General features: G+C 39.5%; 1 protein-coding gene across 4 annotated transcripts in view; it reads right to left on the bottom strand.

The window, feature by feature from the left end:
- The window catches only part of AKAP6 (A-kinase anchoring protein 6), a 346,755-nt gene that overhangs the window by 6,402 nt on the left and 314,530 nt on the right, over nucleotides 1–25,823 (bottom strand). For all 4 annotated transcript variants that reach the window (XM_042444832.1, XM_042444835.1, XM_042444833.1 and 1 more), the window contains exon 13: nucleotides 116–3,484. In XM_042444832.1, coding sequence (XP_042300766.1) covers nucleotides 161–3,484 — 3,324 coding nt within the window. In that variant the 3' untranslated portion in view covers nucleotides 116–160. The remainder of the gene's footprint in view (nucleotides 1–115; nucleotides 3,485–25,823) is intronic.

The following is a 25,823-nucleotide window of genomic DNA, read 5'->3' as shown; positions in this document are numbered from 1 at the left end:
TCAGGAGACACAGTAATCTATTCCAAAACTTTAAAAGGCAACACTACATTTTGCTTCATTATACAATCATTTCATCAATAAACCATGTTCCTTTCTCATAGTGTCCAATACCTACCTGATTATGAAATAATGTGTACGTGTGTCCAGAGTGGGTTACATTCTATCTCTGTGTATTTATGTGCCTTTCTTTGTGAAGATGCAGGAGATTTTCTTCACATGTAAGAGTTTGAGTGTCCTGGTGCAAAATGTCCTTCAGGTTATCAGGTTTTAACTGAATGGTTTCAGTTGAGGCTTGTAGAGAAGAGTCAAGATCTTCTTTTGATTTTTCAGTTCCAAGTGACTTTTCTGGTTCAATTTCTTTAGAGTTAATTGGAAGGGAATTCAAGCCTGGACTTTCATTAGAAATGTCCAAATTCAAACATTTACTAGCAGAATTTTTAAAATTATCTGAAACCATCTGACTAAAACAGCTTGGCATGCGTATATCTGTCTCTTGTCCTAAGAAAGAAAAGCCACTACAATCACCAGATTTTTCAGGTCCCTCTATTAAATCCAGAGCTTCATATTTTGCTAAAGCAACTCCAGCTTCTTCATTAGCAACATATTCTTGCTGCTCAACTCTTTCTTCTTCAGGACATGCTTCAAAAAAGCATTCAATGTTTTCTGCAAAGTCCAGTGGTACTGGTGTACTGCTCTTTTCTTCAACATACTTTGTTACTTCCCCACAGTCACTATCATGAGAAGAGAGTGAAAGATAAGAATAAAAATCCCCCTTTCTAAGTTGGATTGGCCTGTGAGAATGTTCTAGAACCTTTTCTCTGATCTGTGCTAATGAGTGTGGAACAGCAAGTTCACTTTCAGGCTGTGACTTGTTCTTTAGTGCTGTTGAGGCCATATCAATTATCTCCATGACAAAATTATGCACTGAGCAATCTTCCCCATTTCTTTTATCAAAAGTAGCTGATTCACAGTTACAACCTGAATCACTACTGCCAACCAATACATTTTTTTCTGCTTCATTCGATTTTAAAGATTCACAGCAATCACTGCTGTATTCACTAATTCCTTTTCTGCTTTGTTGAATATTTGGCACTGATTTCAGTAATGCTATATTAGATATTGCTGTATCTGTATCTCTGACATCTGAATCAAATTCTGTGAAAGATTTTTTAAGGGAACAGCCATCCAAAAGAAGATGCTTTTTATATTCTCTTCGAGAACTCAGTATATCTGACACTTGAACAGACTCCTTACCATCTATATGTGAATCATCTGAACTATCAGTAAATACTTCACCGATACAACAGTCATTTTCACTTTCCTTACTATCGAGTGTACTAACATTCATAGTTGATATCTGAGTAAGTTCTTCTTTGGGACTTTCATGAGTAATTGCAACATTTCCATTTTCCATATCGTCCACTAAATGATCTTGGGAAACTTTCATTTGCCTTTTAGTACCTGGTTCATGACTATCACATGTATCCTTACTGTTGCCATTATTTTCCCTAAGTGTACATATGGAATCATTCAAAAATTTTTCAATGCTCAATGAATTTTTTGCTTTCAGTGTCTTGTCACTTCGTACATCCTTACAGCCTTGGATTTCCTCATCCAAGTTGCTCCTTCTTTTCTCCTTTGTCAGATAAAATTTAGGTCTGATCCAAGTGTGGAGTTCATTCTTTATGTAGTCAAGTCCTGAAATTAAATTGCAGTCTTCATAAATATCCTCATCAGTTGCAATACTGGAGTTATCATCTTCATCTTTAATGCCCAGCTCTTCCTCAGTCAGGGTGAGGGTAGAACTTGATAGCAAATCACTGTCATCTTCATCATCCGTGCAAGCGGAGGTACAGGAAACATTAACAATCATGCTAACGTTGACATCACTCTCATCAGCTACAGAGTGATTGAGATGTTTTCTGAATGATGCATTTGAATCTGGTACTTTATTTCTGTGCAATACAATATCTTCAGAGCACAAAGACAGGTCATCACTGCTGCTTAACTCAGTCAGAGATGCAGGGGAATCTTCATTGATAGAAGATGCAATATCTAATGATAACTGGCCAGTCAAGGACATTCTTTGAGAAGTGGTTTGGAGTGTGATGTCAGAGATGCTGCGTTTTATTTTTTGATCTAAAGGGCTCTGGATATTTTCTAAACGATTCAAAAGGTCCAACGTCCTTTTGCTAAGTTCTCCAACAGAATCGCTACTTCCACTTAGGTCTCCAGAGCCATTACAGCTGAAAAGGTCTTCATTGCTTTTGTAGGGTGTTAACCAACTCTCCAAGGAAGTACTACGATGAAGACCATCTCCACTTCTAAAAATAGTTGAGCCAAACAAATCATTTGTCACAGAAAGCGAGTCTAAAGAAGAGCTATGAGATAAAGCTGAAAGCTGTTTTGCATTTCCTGTGTCACTTAGTTTCTTCAGATCCTCCACAAATTCACAGCATTTGGGCTCTGTATCATCTAATTGAGTTGGGAATGCAAGCTTTTCAGTAGATGTGTGTCCTTTTGGTTCCACAGGATGATGTTCAGATTTTAAGGGGATTTTATCAAAATAAAACCCATGAAGTAAACTACCTTGTTTGTCTACTTTTTCTGAGTGTGATTGCTTCATTACCATTGGTAGCTTAAGCTTTGAACCCTGAAGATATGAATAATCATAAAATGTAAAGACATTGTGTTTTCCTTGTTGTAACTCTTCTGCATTCTGGGAGTCATTTTGGGTAATACTGTCCAGATCTTTATCTTTGTCACAACAGTTTGACTGAGAAGTAGTTAACAAGTTATGAATATGGTTCTCTCCATCCTCCTGTTTAAAGTTTTCTTTTATTGCATCAACTATATTCCCTAACTGGGAATGTGAAATGTTAATTATAGACTTCTCCTGCATCTCATTAGTATCACCTAGCCAAGGGATTTCAGAACTGGTCATAGCTTCTGCTTCGTTTTCATTGCCTATTTTATTCTGACTGTCAGAATGCCTGTTTACATTTCCACTGTGATACATATAATTCTGTGGTATTGTCAAAGTGGTGCTACCTGGTAAATGTTTGGAGGGCGACAATGAAGAGTCCTTACTGGTGTGTTTATTTGAAACCTCTGGTTTTCTAAGACTGGGGGGATTTGATCCCTTTTTCACAAGAGAGATATGATTTTGTTCTGATAATTCCACATTGTGGAGAGTGTACACTTGGTAGACCTGAGGACCTGGTGTAGCTGTAACATCTGAGCTGTCAAGACAATTTTCTTGTTTACTAGGATTTCCTTCTTGCTTTGGGCTGGTATTAACAGCACATGCTTTAGCTGGAAAGTTCAGCTTTGTGTCATCCTGCTTCAGTTCTTGATCAAACTCACTGAATTCCTCATTAATGCTTATTAGTTTATTACTTATGTCCATTTCATCCCATTCTAGAGCATCTTCACTTGTGCCACTTAGTTCCATTAAGCCAGGATCAATAACATTCAGGGACTCCTGTTTTAAAAAAGGAACAACAGAACAATCAGTTAATTGCAATAATTTTAAATATGTTTTTTATGAACATGTTTTGAATATATGTAATTGTAAGACAATATAAAATTTGGTATTCATTGTTTAAAAAAATAAATAAAATTCACTGCTCATCATGATGATGAATAATGATAATGAGTCGTTGCTCATCATCATTGCTATGAAGGCAGAGACTTATTACTAGCTGTAAAAATGAATTATAAATAAATGAAATACAAACAATACAGTGGGAGCTATGGAAAGAATTGTTTAGATATAGTTACTGCTTGGACATGGGAATATGGGATCAAATTTTGTTCAGTTAGGAAGCTAATTTAGTTGGTTTTGGACCGCAAATTGAGGAATCCAGTAATGGGGTGCTCAACAGAATTCCTAAATTGCACATATGCTTGGCCAAGGAAGAATGCATCTGGTCAAAGAAGGCATTTGTTTATTCTCCACAGCCCAGAGGTCATAATCTACTGCTATGTTTTGCACAGGATGGCCTTCATCACTGAGGCTGCATTTGCCCTGCAGAAATAACGTTAACTGCCACAGCTCAATGCAATATAATTCTGGAATTTATAGTTTTGTTAGACATTTAGCTTTCTCCACCAGAGAGCTCTGGTGCCACAACAAACTAAAAATTTCAGGATTCCATAGCACTGGAGTGACCTACTGGAAGAGATTTCATAGCTGAGTGTATGCCGTCCAAATTTAAAACAGCATTGAAGACTAATCTCTTCTGACAGCCCTATCCAGCTGATTTTTAAAACAGTAAATGTTAAACAATGAATTTTGTATGTTGCTTGCTTGTTCTTTTAATTGATATTTAACTGATGTTGTGTTCTTAACCAATGAATATTTGTTGTTTTGTTATTCCTTGCTTTGATCCAGATGAGGGTAAGAAATGTTGTTGTTGTTGTTGAGGCATTTTAGTGAGAGCATGTCAAACTGCACTATTTCTACAATGCAAATGCAGCATAAGCCAGCTGTGGCTTCCAGAGCAGTGAACTTACTGGGGGGAGGGGGCTATGCTGGGTCTGGACACTGGGTGGCACTCAGAGAAGTGTACACCCAATGAAGTGGTACACCATGTGGGACTGGCACAGTTGCATTAGCAGCTGTGTGAGACCCATAGCAGCTGCCTGGAGCCATAGCACTGCCCCCCACAGTAATGGGTGCTGCTGGTGCAGGCTGTACTTTTTGTATGGCTGCTCCCCTGAGCAGTTGTTCTTGATCTCAAATGGCCATCTGGAGACCACTGCTGAGGGATCCCAAATGGCTGGATCCTAAACTGCCACTGCTGGGGAAGGCAGTTCCTTCCCTTCAGAGTGTGGCATGGCAGCTGTGCCAGGCTCTCAAGGCTCCTTGGAAGCCTTGGAACCACCCCTTCAGCAGCAGCTGCTTCTGGGGAAGTAATTCCTTCCTTTCAGAGTCCATCATAGCAGCCATGCCAGACTCTGAAGGGTCTTTAGATGCCCCAGAACTGTGCTCCTCAACAGTAATCTAGAGGGGTAGTGGGTGGCCGAGGGGGTTCGCCACACTGGGTAACTCAAAACGGGGGAACACCACTGTTCCAGAATCACCTCTGACACTGCTGCTGGTATATTCAGGGGTATATTCAAGGGTTCAAAACTGACTGTCTTTGTATGCTTACCCTTAGGGCAGTGTTTTCCGAGTGATGTAGGTGACCACTGGTTTTGTTTTGTCAGTGTACTAGATACTGATACCTTATTTGTGTCCATCTAGAAGGCAATCCCATAATCACAAAAAGCCAACACGGGTTTCAGAGAAACAAGTCATGCCAGACATATCTAATCTCTTTCTTTGATAAAATTACTAGCTTGGTAGATGAAGGGAATGTTGTCGATATAGTATATCTTGATTTCAGTAAGGTCTTTGACAAAGTTTCCCATGACATTCTTGCAAACAAGCTTGTAAAATGTGGACTAGACAAGGTAACTGTTACATGGATTTGTAACTGGTTGACCGGCCGAACCCAAAGGGTGCTCAACAATGGCACCTTTTCATCCTGGAGAGAAGTGACCAGTGGGGTCCCACAGGGCTCTGTCCTGGGCCCAGTGCTATTCAACATCAATGACCTGGATGACAGAATTGGGAGCATACTTATCAAATTTGCAGATGACACCAAATTAGGAGGAATAGCTAATACTCCAGAGGACAGGATCAAAATTCAAAATGACCTGAATAGACTTGAAAACTGGGCCAAAGCTAACAAAATGAAATTCAACACAGAGAAATGTAAGGTACTGCACTTAGGGCAGAAAAATAAAATGCACAGATATAGGATGGGGGACACCTGGCTGAATGAAACTACGTGTGAAAGGGATCTGGGAGTCCAAGTAGACCACAAGTTGAACATGAGTCAACAATGCGATGCTAGTGCCACTGTATTCTGCTTTGGTCAGGCCCCACCTGGAATATTGTGTCCAGTTCTGGGCACCACAATTCAAAAAGGACATTGAGAAACTGGAGCATGTCCAAAGGAGAGCGACTAAAATGGTGAAGGGTCTGGAAACCATGTCCTATGAGGAATGACTTAGGGAGCTGGGGATGTTTAGCCTGGTGAAAAGAAGATTAAGAGGTGATATGATAGCTCTGTTTAAATATTTGAAGGGGTGTCACATCAAGGAGGGAACAACCTTGTTTTCTGCTGCTCCAGAGAACAGGACCAGGAACAATGGATCCAAGCTGCAGGAAAAGAGATTCCACCTCAACATTAGGAGGAACTTCCTGACAGTAAGGGCTGTTCGACATGTCAGGGATGATGGGAGTTGTGGCTCTTCACCTGGCCTGGAACTCACCACCTGGTTGTGCACCACGCTGACCAGTTTTGGCCAGTTGTTTATCTTTGCAAGAGTTGTAGAGATCAGGCTGAAGACCCCGACAAACTCTCCAAGCCTTCTCACTCTTGCTTCCACAGAAGTCTTCACCCTTCTTCACCAGGGTCCTGCTGGTTCTTGTAGCTTCATCCAAGACACCAGACAACTCAGTAGTCTTATATAAAAGATCTACTTTATTCTACTATATACACAGCTCCAAACAATACTCAACTCCTCACTCTCCACTCTGCAATCCACTACTACTATCCACTCTACTACCCACAAAATGCATTGGGATCTATAGTCATTATTATAGCCATATCATGGTACCACCTACTGTGGTCTGTTTCCACCCAGTAGGCGTGTACATCATTCCCATTGGTTCTCCTTGTTCATCCCACAATTAATGATTTCATCATCTCAGCCTTGACCACTTAACAATTGTCAGGTGTGTCCAATTATCCACTTTGCAATTCTTGTCCTTGGCACTCTGGTCCTGTTAATTGCTTTACCATTCACACCTGTGTGGTTCTCTATTGGCTTCTGCTGAGTCACTCTGACTTTCACATACATGTTTTATTTCTCTTACTGTATGTCCCATGTTGTTTTTTTCCTTAACACGACAGTGGAACAAACTCCCTCGGAGTGTAGTGGAGTCTCCTTCTTTGGAAGTCTTTAAGCAAAGGCTGGATGGCCATCTGTTGGGGATGCTTTGATATGGATTTCCTGCATGGCTGGGGATTGGACTGGATGGCCCTTGTGGTCTCTTCCAACTCTATGATTCTATGATTAGCTAGAATTATTTCTCACCAGGGACTGGCAGCAATCTGGGGACCACCACATTGACTATCCCTGTACTAGAGTGTTGAAAACACAATTAGATCTAAGACCCAGCAATAGGTTGAAGATGTTTAAGATGACCTGTGCAGAATACAAGATCTGGTTTCAATCAAAAGCTGGACAAACTTTATCAACAGAGTAGCAGATGATAATAACAGAAACATTCTTCATAGATATCTGGAAACTAAATGGAAACAAATATGCTCAGGATATGATGTTCCTATGGTGTCTGTATTTAGGGCCAAATAAATGTGTCCCTTGGAAGCAGATCAGGTTACTTACAAATGAGTATCAGGCATGAGAACACCAGTTTTCATCAGGATCACAGTTCACAGTGAAAGATGCTGCCATTATTGAATTTACTAGACCGCATTAGTACTTTAGCCCTAATATGATCTTTAAAGTTTTTCAGTTGTATCAAATGAAATGATCACAACCGTGCTGCTTTGTCTTCAATGATTTTAATGCTTAATTTGATTATACATACTGGTTTATGTTGTAATTTTTTAAAATCTATTGTTTATAATGCTAAGTGCATTTTAGATACACAATGACACATTCAAAATTAATAAATAAATAATACTTTCCTACAAAAATCCCTCCTTGCACTGCTATTAGTTCTGGATGGAGTAGGTGCTTGTGGGAGCATTATTTCTGACTGCATGCTATAGTCTGAATTACTGACTCCTGTTCCCCCATTGGCAACTAAAAGAATAACAACAACACTAATGTGCTTCCAAGTCGTTTAGTATCATAACCAGTTTGGCTCTTAAAATTAGGTAGGAATACTATCCTAGCTATAACCTTGTCACAATTTGACCATGATGCAAAAGAAAATACAGTCCCTTCTATGCTTAGCTATTCAGTAAACAACAAGAAATCAAATGTATGATCTGCAACATTTTGGGAGGTGTTGTGTAATGCAATAATATAGCACTGTAGTCCTCATATCAGCCATAATGTTCTAAACATCATCACTAAAGAAACCAAAACCTCACATTAGATTTTCTTTTTGGTTCAGCCAAAGAGTTTCTTAAGCACACAACACTATAATCCTTAGTATGCCCTAGTTTATCTGGTACAAGGCTTAGCCTTTCAACTGATCTGTGTAAGTGAAATACTGCCCTATGGACAATTTGCAGCTCCTCAAAACTCAGGCTGCCAGTTCTGTACTGATGTAAAACTAGCCCCCCCCAAAAAAAAAAAAGTTGGATTCATCAAAACCATCCAACCAATTTTTAGTAAGAAAGATAAACAATCTTATCCAGCATTAGATCTTGCAAGATGTTTCACAATGTTTTTCACATACTCACACTCACATATACACCTTGGCCCCAATTGACAGGCTTTGCTTTGGTCCACAGCTGCATAAAGCAAGTTCCAAACAGAAAACACCAGTGCAGACTATGCTGTGCTATGTGTTGAGAACCAAGTATCTGTGTTGAGAAGACAAGTCCATGGTTGCCAAACATGCAATGTGGTACTTCCAGCAACTGGCCTTTGAACAAATGAAGTTGTCCAGAACAACCAGCCTGTGAGTTAATATTTATCTAGTATGAATGTTCTTATAATATTTCTTTTCTATGCAGTAGTCTCAACTGTGATGAATTTTTATTTGAATTTCCATTTGTTTGCTTGCTGATAAAGGCAGTATTACTGACTGGTTAGCATGACTAATGAATGTGAAAGACTTTAGCTGTGAAAACAATCCATCAGTCTAATCAAATACTACATTAATTTCATATATTGCCTATGCTGAAATTGCTTTATAAAACTGTTGAATTATGAAGTAAGATTTTTAAAAATAAAATCTTGTTGCCTTGCTTGTTACATGTATGCAACACTTATAGCTCCTTTTCATATTTCTTTTAAAAGCTAGTAACACAAAATTTAAACTCGTTTTATTTCTCTTAGAAGTGTACACAATGGTGGAATAAAATGGAGACCATTTCAAAGGTTGTGGGTAATGGAGTAGCATAAATTGGAAATGAATACTGTAGTATCCAACTTTGCAGGAGTTTGGACTATACGACATACAAGATTATTTGTGGTACTGTAGTCTCTATCATTTTCTTGCTTAAAGAAGAAACATGTTTATTCTATATGGAGGCCTATAAGGCTTAAATTGTCTATATAGGTAAATAAAGAAGTAGCCATGTTTGTCTCTTGCAGCATAAAAAGGAGGAAAGAAGGGGGAGGGAAAAAAGAAAGAAATGTGGTAATATCTTTAAGACAAGCTGGTTTTTATTTTCAGTTTAAGCTTTCATGGATATAAGCCCACTTCTTCAGATGTAGTACAGAGTGGTATTAAGGCCCCAGGCATAAAGCATATTTATACAGTTATGAGAGTGGGATGGAATCTTTTGGGACAGGATCCCAAAAGAGGCAAATTATCCCATTGCCTTAATTTCAAAGGGCTGGGTCAGGTGATACAGGGCTTTCTGATCTTTATAATGGTTATTATAAAGTTATTATTGATGTGTGAAAGCAATAAATCTGCTTACCAAAACTCAGCTTCCCAGGGTTCAGAATTCTTTCTGAGACAGTTCCTTTTATTATATGTGTCGTAGCATGGACACTTGTCTTAATTTATGTAGCATACCATGAAGCCATTCTCTTGTTCATACTTCTGCTTATGGACTGGAATTAGTAAATATAATCCAATTCAGCAGTTTCTTCTTCTAGTCTTCCTTTGTAATTTCCTTGTTCAAGGACCACAACCTGTAAATCCCCTAGTGTGTGTCCAGGAAGGTTGAAATGTTCTGCAACTGGTTTTTGGGTATTGCCAGTTCCAATGTCATCTTGTGTCTATTAATCCTCTTGTATAGAGTCTGTCCTGTTTGTCTAATGTAGAGTGTAGAGGGGCATTGCTGGCATCAGTTAACATATATCACATAGGAGGAACAGGAAATAAATGTAACTCAGATGTTATAAGATTGCTCCCACAATAGATGTGGAGACTGAGTTGGCATCTGGGTTTGTGGCAGCATCTTGTCCCTTTATTACCATCCATGTTATGTATTCTCTTGTAAGTGAGTAGTTGCTTAAGGTTTGGAGACTGTCTGTAAGGCAATAAAGGCCTGCTTCCAAGGATACATAACATAGATGATAATACAGGGACAAGACCTTGCCACAAACCCAGAGACCAACTCTCTCCTCACATCTACTTTGGAAAGGGGGAGGCGGGAGAGACAAATTGGGACATTTTAAAAGTAGCTGTAAATATGGTACAACAATGGACTGTCCCTGCCAAATCAGGACAGTTGGAGGGTATGCTGTATTTTTTTTAAAGTAAGATTCTGTAAGTATATCCTGTTATTGGAAATAGCACAGCAAGAGAAAATCCTAATTATTTTAAGGACTGGAAGGCCAGGAAATCAGCTACAGGTGCCATTTAGGTTTTGTAAACCAACAGAATAAGTTTGGTTTTTAAAATATGAAATGTTGGTCCCTTTCTGGTTAAGGAAGATAACACTGCCACCGTAAATCAGCCTTTGCCTGCTTCATTTACTCTGTACATCATGCCGATTCAATGGCAAAACTCACACAATGATGTAACCCAGCTCATTCATCTTAATTGTGGGCTCAATTATTTCAAAGCTTATTTTTTATCCTTTTTGTCATTTAACTGTATATAGTTTTGCACAGAGCATTGTCTAAAAGACAAATATCCAGGTTCTAATAGCTACCTTTTATATATATAAAAATTAACCATTCAAAGCCAAAATGGGTTCTTCTGCTTTCATGAAATCAAGCAAGCAATTCAGATTACTGCAGGTATGGTACACAGGCAGAACCATTGCAGAGTGCCTGACAGTACCATCCAGGAAGTTTGTTCTCTCTTGCTGCCCACAGGGAACAAAGCAGGATTAACAGGTGACTTAGCTTTTTCATGTCATGCCAACCAAGTGTCTCCACGGACCAGATTGTAAATCGGTAAAGAAAAGATGCTCAGGGTCTGGCCTGATTAATACATTAAAAATATATATTCTAGTGCAAAATAAGAATTTCCGATGAAATGATACTTGCTGCCCCAGCAAATGACAGATTAGAATGCATGGGCAGAACATAATCCTTAAGATATTGTTGACCTGCAACTTCCATCCACACTAGCTAGCATAGCCAATGAGTATTGTAGTCCAACAATACCTGTAGTGTCACAACAGTTGGCTCACACCTTTTTTAAAAAATAATGATGATTTTAAACCAGTGCTTTGCATGTCAAAAAAGTAAAGTGTTTCTGAAGTCTATGATGACTTTTATCATTAAAGCGTTTGAGATCCTTAGCCCCAGTTTTATGTGTGACCACTTTTATAACTTCTGATTACCAGAATTATAGCTACAAAGAATTGGAAGCAAGTTTCCAAGAGTGTGATTAAGTAATGCTGTTATGGGTATAGTAGAGACTTTCAATGGTAACTTGCCTTACAATGTACTAAGCCTTTCTGTTTGGTGGCCTTCCTGCTAATTTTGCTGTGTGGGGCCCCAAATCTTTGCCCCAAAGCCCTGCTCATATACACCAGTGCAAGTACAAATTATATCAGTGGGTTGTCTGATCACAAGCCAGTGGCCCTCTGTGAAAATCCTCACTGCTGATTCAAGCTTCTATGAAAATATTGTTGTGAATTCTGTTGTCAGACCCATTGAATCCACTGTTGAACATAGAGTCAATTGCTGTATGGTGAGTCAAAAATAATGTAAATCCCATCAATTCAATGGGTCTGCTCTAGAGTGCCAACATGACTCAAGCCATTGGAATAATTATATTTATTAGCTTGTGTTAAAGTAACAAAGGCATGAAAACTGAGAAAGACAAGCAGTTGCTTTGAATCTAGACAGCTTGTGCATGTGTACCATAAGTGTCTATGCATACAGACCAACTACCAATTTTGCCTCCATAAGGAAGGCCATTCTGGAAGGGCTCTCACCTTTGGAGAGGGTTTTCAGGGGCATATTGGAATGGACTACCTTAAAACTTGCATGTCTGGTGCTTTTGATCCTGATCCTAGTGTCTTAGATCCAATCCAAATGTTCTACAAAATACTGTAAAGTATGTCATGATGGAACTGCATCAGACTGGCCTGCTTTAGGTGACGGACCTTTAGGGTAGATGTTGGGCTAAACCACAGAGTCTATTTATCTGAACACATCAAAATAAGTGAGCTATGATCATTCATGGGCTATTCTTGCTCAGATTACATGTGATGTTTATTTCTGAAAGATCACTTGTTTCTCTTTGAACCTGTTCAAAGATCCATATGAGATTTTCTGGATGTTGCCACTTTCATAATGTACTAAGCCTTTCTGCTTGGTGGCCTTCCTGCTCATTTTGCTGTGTAGTGCCCAAATCTTTGCCTCAAAGCCCTGCCCAGCAGTACTCTTCTGGAATACTTTCCCAAATTTTCAGTATCACTGAAGCTCTTGATTTATTTTATTCTGTTTCTTCCTCTGTTTTTATTGCTGCTTTTGTTGTTCTTACTTTGGTTAATTTTGTCATCTATGATTTTAGTATACAGTATTTCCGTTGTAATATTAACATAATTGTTGAACTTCATTTTAATTTATTTCATTTTATTTGTTAAGCTACTTTGAAAGCTTGTGCTGCAGGAGGGAAGATTTATCCTAAATCCTGCCAGGTGGAAAAAGTGACATGTTTTTACTCCACTGTACAGATTTTTTAAATAACATCCCTCTCATTGGAATTGTGTCTCAGCAAAATGGACAGTAATCCACTCACAACACACTGCCATATTTTTTTTGCTTCTACCAACATCAGAGCTCCAAGGTTAGAAAAGCAAGGGCCTTGGAGATTTTGGGAGTTAGGAGGTAGGGAAAAATTCACAATCAGACCTTCCTCTCTACTCTACTCTCTACTCTTATTATAGATCCAATCTATACTATGGCCCCTTGCATGGCATACTGGGGATCACAGTCTCAGCCAATTAATCTGTACAATATTTGAATGCCTTTTGTCCATATTATTTAAGTAATTTCCCTCATATGGAAAGCACACGGTCATTTTTGGGGAAAGTGGTTTTGTATATCCTGTATACCTTTTGATATACAGGATCCAAGTTTTCTATGTGAAGAACCATTTAAACCTTTAGTCTTTCGGTTGCAGTATTCTAGGTATAAACCAGCATGATGTAGTGGTTTGCCTGTTGGACGATGACTCTGGACCAGGGTTTGAATCCCAGTCAGCCATGGAAACCCACGGGCTGACTGACCATGGGCAAGTCATACTCTCTCGACATCAGAGAAAAGCAAAGGCAAACTCCCTCTGAACAAATCTTGTCAAGAAAACCCCATGATAGGTTTGCCTTAGGGTTGCCATAAGTCACATAGTAAAGAAATACATTTATATCCATGAAATCCATGCTAAAATAAAAACCAGTTAGTCTTAAAGATACTGCTACATTCCTCTCTTGCTCTCTTCCCCCTCCTTTTTATTGTAAAGAGCCAAAACACTCTTGTGCTTCACAGCAAAAGGATGAGCTATAAATGTAATAACGTAATTTTTCAAAAGAATACAAATGTGTCCTTTTTCCTGCACTAAATTAATAAAAGAAAATAATTATTATTCTTATGTCCTTTTTGTTTACATGTAGCATAACAATATAGGTGTTTTATGTCTTGATGGACAATCCCATCAGAGGTGCAGCTATGAGGGCAGAGAATGACAGCATTGAACAAGAATTATGCCCTCCCAAAATGAAATTTTCCTTCAGCATTAGAAAGAGTCAGACACTGAAAATGGTTCATACTTGGGACTTTTACATCTGTTCTATTCACATTTCCTTAGTAACTTTGCCCATTTTCTTTGGATGCCTAAACTGTATTTCTAACTACTTAACTAAGGCCCATTACAGATCGCCCAAAAGGGGAGGTCTTGGGCCGCTGCCAGTTGCAGCGCGGGGAAGCCGCTGCAGCCAAACCGCGCGACTCCCCCGCGCTGTAAAAAAGGAGCGTGAAAATCGCGCTCCTTCCGGCAACCCGGAAGAGACGTCGCAAGTGCCAAAGCGCGCACTCGTGACGTCTCTTCCAGTTTTAGACGTCCGGACGCTGCGCGTCCGTTACGTCAAGATGGCCGCACCCATCTGTATAGGGCACCGCCATCTTGCCGTACGGAATATGCGCAAGGGGCAAGGCGTGTCCGGAAGCTCCGCCCCTTGTGCGTATTCCTGGCGCAACGACGGCACCGCTTAGGCCCGTCTGTAAAGCGCCTAAGGTATTTTAAGTTACTGCAATGCTAGTTAATGTTGTAAACCGCCCGGATTGGTTCGCCACAGGGCGGTATATAAATAAAAATTATTATTATTATTATTATTATTATTATTATTATTATTATTAGGAATTTGGGGACTAAAAGAAATTTTTATGGGCTGGGGTGGAATTCTTATCTCAGGGGCCATGTCCTCATTTTACCACACCTCCTGAAGCATGTTAACTATACACCTGAAGCATGTTATGCCCACATATAGAGGGCAATTAACAAAGGATAATGAAGAATTTAAACACTTATAAGAACAACCTTTCAATTTCTCTTACAACAGCTGTCAATTGTCCTGCATAACTGGACAAACTGTTCCGGAAACAAACAAGCAGAAACATAGAAGAGGGGGGACCTTTCCAACCTACAAGAATGCATGAGCAACAATGAAAAACAAAAATGAGTTTGTCTTCTGAAAAATGCCAGCATGCAAGCTACTTCTGAGGGAAGTGGTCATGTTTACAATGCCCATTTCACCTCTCCTTCCCTCAAGTTTATGTTCTAACTGAGACTCCTTGTGTTACAGACACACAGAGAACAATCTTCTTTGTGCAACACCTACCTCTCATTATTAATCTGCACAACAGTAACTGAAAAAGGACATTCACATGGCAACATTTTTTGCATCCATAGCTATGTATCAATGCTATGTTTTTCCTTGGTTCTCTTGAGGCAAGAGTAATTACAGTCATATACTTATTGTAATTAAAGTGAAAGCAGAGGCTAATTAGCAATGGTATGTTTATTTTTTTTAAGAAAATAAGAGATCCAAGTCCCATGTTATTTAAAAAAAATTAACATGCATATTACCTACACCTCTTCTAATTGAGCACTTTTCTCTTATATGTGCATGTGTACCCTTTTGTAGCTCTTGTAGGTAAAGAATGCAATAATACACATTACATAATTAGGGAATAACAAAGGAATCATAGGTTAATATTCATCGGTATCACTTTGCTGGGCTTCCCCATTTTGTGGCTTCCAATACAGCTTGATGACTTGAATCCCTGCCAATTTGTAACTAATAGTATGGAGGTGTGGTTGCACTTTCTGGCTGAAGTATAGCAACGTGAAAAAGATAAAATTGTAGGGTTGTCAATTCAAGACCACCCCAAACCCTGAGGTTTCTGGGCCAAAACCTGAGAGTTTGGGATGGACTTTGGTGATGTAAAAATGTCACTTATACACACCCACACTCCCACAGGGGTAGGGATATATTCCTGCTTTTAGCTAAAGAGGATGTTTCCAGATCAAAGTGAAATGAGGGGATTATTCCTCCTCATTTACTTCGGCTAAGGTATATTTAATCTAGCCTACTTGTTTCAAGACAGGAGGTAGATGCAGAACACAGTGGAGGGTGAGCCCATGCACCACAATGTCTAGGAGGGAAGGAAGATGCTAACTAAGTAAATATATAGACACTCTGGACCATCTTTGCAGTGTGCAGCAGCAAATCAATTTTGTTGTTAATTGCCATCAACTTGGCTTCAACTTATGGCAACCTTGTAAAGGACAGATGTCCTAAACACCCCATCAAAAACAACAAATCAATTTGGCATCCAAGTTGTAGTAAGCTGCTGCTCTACTAGATGAGCTGGGAGATCAGTCCTTTCCTTATGCCTGTAGTTGAGCCCACTAAAACAGATAATTTATACCTCTGTCTCCTGCCTAAAGATGAAAACTGGAGACTCAGGGCTGAGATGATGATGATGATGATGATGATGATGATAATAATAATAATAATAATAATAATAATAATAATAATAATCTGTTTATTTATAGCCCGCTTTTCCTTGGAAAATCAAAGAGGGTTACACAGAAGCACACAAATGTACACTTTACAAACAGTAATCACATAAGCATACAAATCAATATATAAACTATTAAAAACAATATTAAAATTACAAGATTAAAACCATACAAAAACTAGCTTAAAGTGCTGGTGCAATGAGTGCAGCGGGGAAAGAGCAGATCTTACAACATCTGGGGGAAAGCCTGTTGGAAGAGGAAGGTTTTTAACCTTTTCCTAAATAGGTCAAGGGAGGTAGCCAAGCGGAGCTCACCAGGAAGAGAGTTCCAAAGCTGCGGGGCCGAGATAGAGAACGCCCTCTGTGCAGTCACAGAATACTTCGTGTCTGGAACCCTCAACAGTTGCTTCCCGGCCGACCTGAGAGTGCGGGGCGGATTATATGGGGAGAGGCGGTCCTCCAAATACCCTGGGCCCAAGCCATTTAGGGCTTCATAGGTAATAACCAACACCTTGTATTGCACCCAGAAGTGAATGGGCAGCCAATGTAGATCTTGTAGGACAGGTGTTATATGGCTGGTCCTGGAACATCCAGTGACCAACCTTGCTGCCATTTTCTGCACTAATTGAAGCTTCCGGGTTTGGTACAAGGGCTGCCCCATGTAGAGCGTATTACAGAAATCCAACCAAGAGGTCACCAGAGCATGTACCACTGTTTCAAGGTCCCCCCGGCCCAGGTAGGGTCGCAGCTGGCGTATCAGACAAAAGCTGATAACAAGCGCTCCTGACTGTCGCATCCACCTGAGATGTAAGGTGGAGCGACGAGTCCAGAAGCACCCCCAGACTGCGAACTGAGTCCTTCAAGGGGAGCGTGACCCCGTTCTGGACAGGTGGACAAATATCCATCCCCGGGCCTGGGGAACCTATCACGATTACTTCCGTTTTCTCTGGATTCAAGCTGAGTCTGTTTTCCCTCATCCAGCCCATTACTGACTCCAGACAGGCATCTAGAGGGGAGATGCCATCCCTGGTCACTGCATCAGTCGGAGACAGAGAGAAGCATATTTGGGTGTCATCAGCGTACTGATAACACCGTGCCCCGTGTCTCCGGATGATCTCTCCCAGCGGTTTCATGTAAATGTTGAATAGCATAGGGGACAAAATGGCTCCTTGAGGGACACCAGATGTAAGTGCCCTATCGGAGCACATGTCCCCCAGCTGCACCATCTGGAATCTGCCCAAGAGGTAGGAACGGAACCACTGGAGCGCAGTGCCCCTGATACCTAACTCCCTCAGGCGTTCCAGGAGGATACTATGGTCAATGGTATCAAAAGCCGCTGAGATGTCTAAGAGCACTAACAGGGACACACTACCCCTGTCCATGCCCAGACGGAGATCATCGACCAGGGCGACCATGGCAGTCTCGACTCCATAGCCCGCCCGGAAGCCAGTTTGAAATGGGTCTAGAAAATCAGTATCATCCAAGACCGATTGAAGTTGAATGGCAACCGCCCTCTCGACCACCTTCCCCAAAAAAGGCAGCAGCGAGACAGGCCGATAATTACTTCGAATCAGGGGATCCAGGGAGGGCTTTTTTAACAGCGGTTTTACAATGGCCAATTTCAAGCTGGATGGAAATCGCCCTTCCCTGAAAGATGAATTACTTATGCAGTGCAACATAGTAGTTACGGCCGCCACCCCCCCCCCCCCGCCCCTCCCCCAGAGGGGCAGGGGACAAGAGAGCATGTTGTCTTCCTAACACTTCGAAGGATCTTGTCCACTTCCTCAGTACTCACAGACTCAAAGTGATCCAGTACAATTGAGTCCATGGAAGCTCTGGAGACCTCTACTCTGGATCCTTAAGAAATATTGGCGTCGAGATCAGCCCTTATCCGAGAGGTTTTATCCACGAAGAAGTTGTTAAACTCATCACAGCAGGCCTTGGATGGTTCCAATATAGAGTTCAGGGAGGAGGGCAACTGAGTAAACTCCTGACTGACTGAGATCTGGTAACTGTAGTCATAGTTTTCACCTTTGTGGAACAGCGACATAACACTTACAAGTGTAACACTGGAGGTCTGAGGGAGCAAAACTTTTTCTTAACCTGACAGTTGGGGAGTTCCCTGGTGCTGTCAAACTCATTTAAAGAAGCTGTGGCTACCAAGAATTACACCTCCAATAGGATTCTGGCAATAGAATGTCAGAAGTGGAAAAGAATGCAACGTTCTTCTGTTCCAGTCCTCTACAGATGTAGGGAATCAAGCCTGATATGGGAGGTGGAGCAATACATGTTTTTCCACCTTATTTCTCTAAATAATTTTCATTCTGAAATTAACTAGTCTTTTGTCCTTTTGTCAAAACATGGCTGCAGTTTGGAAGAATATTGGGCTTACAGTAAATCAGATCACAGGTCCATCCAGCTCAGAATCATCTATGGTGCAGGTGACCAAAGTGGGACTAGGGGTCTGCACACCATTTCCCCAAAATCTCAACAATACCCTTCAGCCCTCTGATCCCCCTCTAATCTCCCCATGGCCTACAAAGCTCAGTGTTTAAAACCTAAAATAGACTGCTCCACAGTCTGTCCTGTTTTAAGTTGGGGGCGAGGGGAGCTTTTTTCAAAACAGAAGTGACTGTCCTGGAAAGCACAACTACCCATTTCAGCTCCTGAAAATGGGAATTGGAGAAGCAAATGGGAAGGAGCAGCCTATTCTGATCCTGGCAGAAGATGAGATCCATAAATTTCTTGAAGTTCCTCACACTTTTTTTCTGTGAGTATCCTATTGTGTCCTTCTACCACTAGAATTCTGTAGCAGGGTGAATGGAATCTATCTACCCATTCTATTGTGATCCTAGCTCATGTCAGAGACTCACTGTAGCAACTTTATAAGCAACTTGCAAATGTCAAAGGGGACAGAAAGAACATTCATCAAAATCTCCTAAAGAAAAGCAGAGTTGTATTTGTTTAAAATATTGGTCACTTAGAAAAGGAATTGTTACAATTTCTACAAATATAATTGGGTGTATCTGGTTAAGCCAGCATGGCAGCTCAAGCCCCGTTAAAATCGTGACTCTAACCCCCCCCCCCCCAAAAAAAAACAGAAAACAGTGGTTACTTTTTGTTCTATTACATTTTAAACCAATTTAAGTGACAATCACTGGCTTACATGTCAAACTGTATAGGTAGAGGGGATTTATTTGTGCTGATAACATCTGGCAACACAGCACATTTTATTGGAAGTTGCTTTTCCTGCTCTATAGTTTGCTTTTCATCTGTCAAGGGGTTACATGACAGGTATGTATGTGTGTGCATGTGTACAGACTTGAATGTCATTTTGGACTCAAAGTTGCTTCAACTATAATATATGCATTTTTTTATCCTTCAGAAGACATAACAAAGGCTATTCATGGAAACAAAATAAAACAAGGCATCTTTCCCTTCAATATATTACTTCATGTGTTTGTATGGGTGGACTACTGTTTCTATATATTTATATATGGGGAGGGGGAGTTTGTCAGTGTATGTAAACAAGTGTAGGATCAAACAGACATAGGTTTAATAGTCTTTGTAGTTAAGAATTTCGGCTTACAACCTCTTCAGTAGCATAGTAGTTTAAAAAAAAAAACCAAGGTCAACATTTCAAGAACACTAAGGTGGAAGAATTCTAATGGCATATGCAAACAGGTTTTTAAAAAATTAAAAGCATATGTTATTATTTACATCAGGAGTGGGGATTTTGGAATCTATATGCCTACTGTGTTCAGAACAGGGATGCTCCTTACTCATTGACACCACTCTACTGAAAAAAAAATCAGAATTTTTTTTTTATTTCGACTCCTATAATTTTTGCCCCCAATCTAGAAGTAAATCTCCATGCACTGAAAGCTTTACCACCAGTGCTATGTCTCCATTGGTAGAGACTGAAAATGGGCAAGTCAGGGTACACTTTGGATTTCTTATAGGCCAGGCATATTCATTTAGGAGCCCTGGTGGCACAGTGGGTAAATGCCTGTACTGCAGCCATTCACTCGAAACCACAAGGTTGTGAATTCAAGACCAGCAAAAGGGCCCAAGCTCGACTCAGGCTTGCATCCTTCCGAGGTTGCTAAAATAAGTACCCAGACTGTGGGGGCAAATTAGCTTACTTGCTAATTAGCTTACTTGCTGTTCACCGCTATGATCTTTGGAATAGCGGTATATAAATAAAACAAATTATTATTATGTATTATTATTATTATTTTCAACATCTTGGCTTGCTTATATAACATTAAAAATGTCATATAACCTGGTACCACCTGTAGACTGTGTAGAATATAGAGCATAAGATTTGTGACAGTGCCTGCCAACTTTCTGATTTGTAAGAAAAGAAAAGAACATCTTGTTTAGGTTTCAGGCTGGGAAGACTGCCAGATATTCCATTCAGAAATATAAACAAAGAAATAGAGGCTGAATGGTGGTAACCCCAAGAGATTGCATATGAGATGACACCTGATGATTAGATGCAGCTGCAGACAAGCCTACATAGGGACCATCAAACGCAGTTTGCAAACAAGAATCAAGGAATATGAGAGACATTGCAGACTGGGCCATCCAGAAAAACCAGCAGTAGCAGAACATGCCACAAACCACCATGGGCATAAAATACTGTTTGAAAACACTACCATGCCAACCACTACCATGTTAGGATGCACAGGGATGCCACTGAAATCCACAAACACCTGGAAAATTTCAACAGAAAAGAGGAAACCCTTAAATTCTCTTGTGCAGACCCTCCCACCCTGAGGCCTGCCATCAGCAACAGAACAATACACATGCAAATCACTCCTGCCTTCCCAGGTCACACAGTATATATATATACCCAACTTCTTTCCAGGCAAGCATTCTCTGAAGATGCCAGTCACAGATGCTGGCGAAACATCAAGAAGAAAATTTTCTAGAACATGGCCACATAGCCCGAAAAACCCACAAAAAAACATGGATGTTGACCAACCCTAGCTGAGCCCCTGGACTTACCATACAACCTCTGAAGCCCTCTCTTTTTAGATCCAACTAGAGTATGAGACAAATTAAAATCAGTGGTGACTAACAAGTCCCTTTAATTCCAGTGAACTTAGATAAATTTGGATCAAATTTGGATTTGGCTGAAATTTGGCCCATAGATTTTAGTTCCACAAAGGAATGAAGACTCATCTGTATTTCCATAAAAAGGGCACTTCTTCATCTGTTGGAAACATAAAATTCCAGCATCTTTCTACACTGCTGAGTAAACCAACCACATAAGCGATGACTCCATAAACTTTAGGAACTCATTTATTATGTTGCTAGATCAGACACTGCATTTATTCACACAGTGCATATATAAAACTGAGCTTTCATTAGAGCTGTGGGGAGGCCCAAGTCTTTTTCTCTTCACAAGAGAAGGTGAAGCTCAAGAAGATAATTAAGCATGAAACAATGAGGAGGCTTGCTGGGTAAGCACTAGTGTGAAAACAGTTACTCCTCACAAAAGAGGGGAAATTAGCTAGCTGGATAAAAGAGGAAGTGTCAGACTGGAAGACTGAAAAGGGGACTGCCAGCCTAAGCAGATACTTCGATGCATCATTAATGCTATTTTTTTTAACACTTAAACTCCAAAGCTGTCCAAATCCAAAGTGCTTTCAAATGCCATGCATTCAGAGAAATGAATATGCTGTGTCAAAATTATTTCCCTTATACGTCAGAAATAGCACCCCTGCCAAATGCAGCAGCCTCTCAGGTTAGCATTGATATTTACTTAGTCAATGCAAACAGAACCTTTTAAAAGAGATTCATGGTCCTCGTTATAGTATAACAAACACATCATCTTTATATTGTAAACACCAATATTTCCAGCAAGAGGACGCTGGGTTTGATTGTGTTGTTTTCATGGAGCATAGTATCATTCATGATGTATATTTCTTTTCAAAACTTCCTTCTCCATAACAGTGTTTCCTGAAGCAGCCACACATTTTTTTTTCTTTTTGGCAGAGGTTCAGGTGCATGCAGTGCCAAAAGAAATAGAATAAACAAACACTGCTTAATGCAGCTGGCTAGGTAATTTACATATTACTGCACACCAAACATGGAGACCTGAATATGGATTAGATCTCCTGTGATGACACAAATGCTGTACAGATAAAGAAAATAAAAATCCTACCTCCCCATCAATTTATTTTTCTCAAGAGTGACATTTTACTATGAAATATATATAGAAATACATATGTGTATTTAAAAATACATGAGAGAGAAAAAGATGCACAGTAAATATAGGTGTGTATCTGTGTTTATGTCTGCCTGCCTTTCTGCCTCCTTATTTATCTGCCAGTATAATATAAACAACTGCAATTCTTATTTTGACATATTTTGGAATTGACTGCCCTCTCCAGCAATTTTTAACATGTTAAAATGTAAAGAAAGACAAACAAAGCAAGTCTAATCTTATCTCTAATTGGCTCACATGTGCTTGTATGTTTGGGAACATGACAATATATCAGATGGAAATGTACCTTGATGCTACAATGATGGCCTTATATAAGGTCACAAGTAACGCCATATTCCTGTTTTTGCCTATTCATAACTGCTTTCATTAGCAGGATCTTCATATCAAAATGCCCTCAATCTTCCATTTTTTTTCAGTTTATGCTTAGATGTTTTGTGAGCATACCCCTCAACACAAATTAAGCAAAACTTTGGCCTGAAGTCATCCCACAGAAATCAATAGATGTAAACTCCAAAATGAGTGTGTGGGAAGTATTCCTAGCAAAATGCAGTAGGAGTATTCTTAGAGAAATTCAAAATTCAATATTGAGATATACAACCTATAGATTTTTATGCAGGCTTGAAATTCTGAGTGGAGTATGAACCTACTCCACTGGAGATTTTCAAATAGCCATATGCCAGGGATGCTTTAGCCATGGATTTCTTGCTTTTTACAGGCAGTAAAGCTAAGACACACTGGTTCCTTTTCAACACCACAGTTTTATAGTTTTATGAGGCTAAAATCTCTATTCATATTTACTTGAGAGCAAATTTCATTAAACGTAACTGGATTTGTCTGAATAGACATGTATAAGATTGTGCTATTGCTTGGCATGCTTATCTATGTTTCAACAAAAAGAATGTAAACAAAGAATTTAACAATCACTATATAAGTTGATCACTATTAAAGGTGCGGTCAAAGAATGAACCTAGATTTTTTAAGAAAGTGCCCTTATGGCTATCGCTCCATGAAGAGAAGAAATAAGGAATCAGGGTGGGCAACCTATAAAGAACTATTAATTTTTGAGGAGAATAAGTTGAATAAGTTGAAAATGAAAACTAGGGAGGAATTAGAAGCTCAATGACTGACTTGTTATTAGCATCTTTAGAGATAACTATTAGAAATATTCAGAATGAATATGAAAACTGGTATCCTTATAGACAACTATTAGAAAGATCTAGAATGAATATGAAAATAGAAGGATTTGAAACTAAAAAGTCAGGTTTTGATGTAACATTATGTCCTGAACACAATTTTATAATTCTGTGATGCTGAAATCTCCATACCCATTTACTTGGGAGTAAGGGCCATTGAACTCAATGGATTTATCTGAAAAGGCATGCATAAGATTGTGCTAGTTGACTAAAAAAGGAGATTGCAAAGAATACACTATAAAACACTAGATATTACTGACTGAAAACAATAAAACCAATTTATAGACCAATGTTAAGATTCAACATTATACTGATCATTGTTTATTTTTTCTTAAGATATTTTCTGTTTAATGTAGGTTAATTTGGACTGCATGCTCTCCGAAAAGAATTGCATCCTATCTGTTTCCACCAATTAGATCAGGCAGTGATTTTCAATGTGTTGATGGAACAATTCAGCATCTTTATTCAAACTAGTCAATTTATGTATTTGAATATTGCAACCCAACCAATTTCATAGAGCCAAAGAGAAAATATGAGCCAAAAAAAAAAAAAAAACAAGCGGGGAACTAGAACTAATTGTACAAGGCTCTGACCTTCGTGTCTGGAAAATAATCTGGATTCACAAGAACGTGAGATGATTTCAGAATAATCTCCCAATCCAAGCGTGAGAAAAAAGAAAATGTGCTGAAGACCTATTTGAATGGATGCTTATCACATGATAACTATATGCAGAACTATATGATCAACCCCCAGAATTCCCTAGCTGTAAACAAAGGAACCCATGGAATATGGTGATAAAACCTTTGCTGATCTTGGAACACTGGCGGAGGAATATTTTTTACAGAACATTGACTGTTTTTCTTTCCTAATTTTCACACCAGTTTACAAAAAGAGGTCTTTATATACTGAATTCTTATGCACGTCTTTCACCCATTCTTACTGTTCAAAATAATTATTTAGTTTGCAATTAGGCCATTTTAGATGCCAAGCACTGTTCGTACAGAGTGGTGACATGTACTCAAATAGTGAAGTGATAACTCAGTACATTCATCTCTTCAAATAGGTGATTTTTTCAAAATGTGTGTAATGAGCATCATTCCACTGAAGATTCCCCCCCCCCAAAAAAAAATAGCATGCCAATAAGGCAAGACAAAGAATGAGGATACTTAATTTAGGTCCAACTTTATGAGGGACTTTTTTCTTTCCTCTAAAGTGTCAGAGAAGCACAAAATGAGAAGTAGATGGGGATATCAGCTTAGCAGCAATGTGGCATTTTAACACATTTTTGTTTTTCAGATTCGCTTTTCATTCATTATAAAGAATCTGGGATTTTTTCCCAACGTCCTCTCAAATGGCACTTTCAGCAGCCTCTTTGACTCCCAAGAATAAGCATCCAAGAAAAAGGCTTTTGGAAAGAGAACACTTTTTTTAAAAAAGTGAGCTGTCTCACCACTCCCGATTCCCCCCCCCCCCCACAGTTCTTACAACTCTAATTAAAATGTGGTAATTGGTTATGTTACCTCAATTACCATGATGCATGGACATTGATGCAGAGCGACACCAATTGAATCCCTCGGGTGTTATACCCTAAGGCCATCCCATTTATTGTGGCCTTATTATTTTCAATTATGTGGCTGGATGTACAGCATACTTTCAAAGCCAATGCACATGGGAATTGTGCTGGACACATAGTACAGTGTACTTACAGAAGCGGTCGGCAGCAGAGGAAAATTTGCATGATGGAAAAGAAGCACTTTGAATAATCTGAATTGGGAATATTGAAGAGTACCGGTAGCAGATTCCAATCAGAACATCTGAAAGCTGAATGATACTGGCTCAAAATTTCTATCCCTTCTCTAGTGGGAATTAACAGCTTCTAAGGTGCATAAGGGAGGAAGGGGGAAATCGTGGCTTTTTACACATGATAGATTTCAAGACTAAGACAATAAAACCACAAATAGCAAATAGGAAAGACCAAATTATTCTCTTTTTGAAGAGATATTTTGCCTGAGATCCTAGACTGATGGTAATTCTGCTTATTCCAGCAACTTCTCCAACATTTTGTAAAAGGAAAGCAAAAAGGATAGAGGAATCTTGATAAGGAGAGTAACATATGAGCCTTGGTCCATATAAACTCTCTGTAAGTGTATATAACAATCTAAGACAACAATCTGGATGACAAAATCTAT

Source organism: Sceloporus undulatus, chromosome 1 (assembly GCF_019175285.1).
Source record: "Sceloporus undulatus isolate JIND9_A2432 ecotype Alabama chromosome 1, SceUnd_v1.1, whole genome shotgun sequence".
NCBI lineage: Eukaryota > Metazoa > Chordata > Lepidosauria > Squamata > Phrynosomatidae > Sceloporus > Sceloporus undulatus.
Note: the sequence above shows the minus strand (reverse complement) of the source record. Positions and strands in the feature narration are given on the sequence as shown.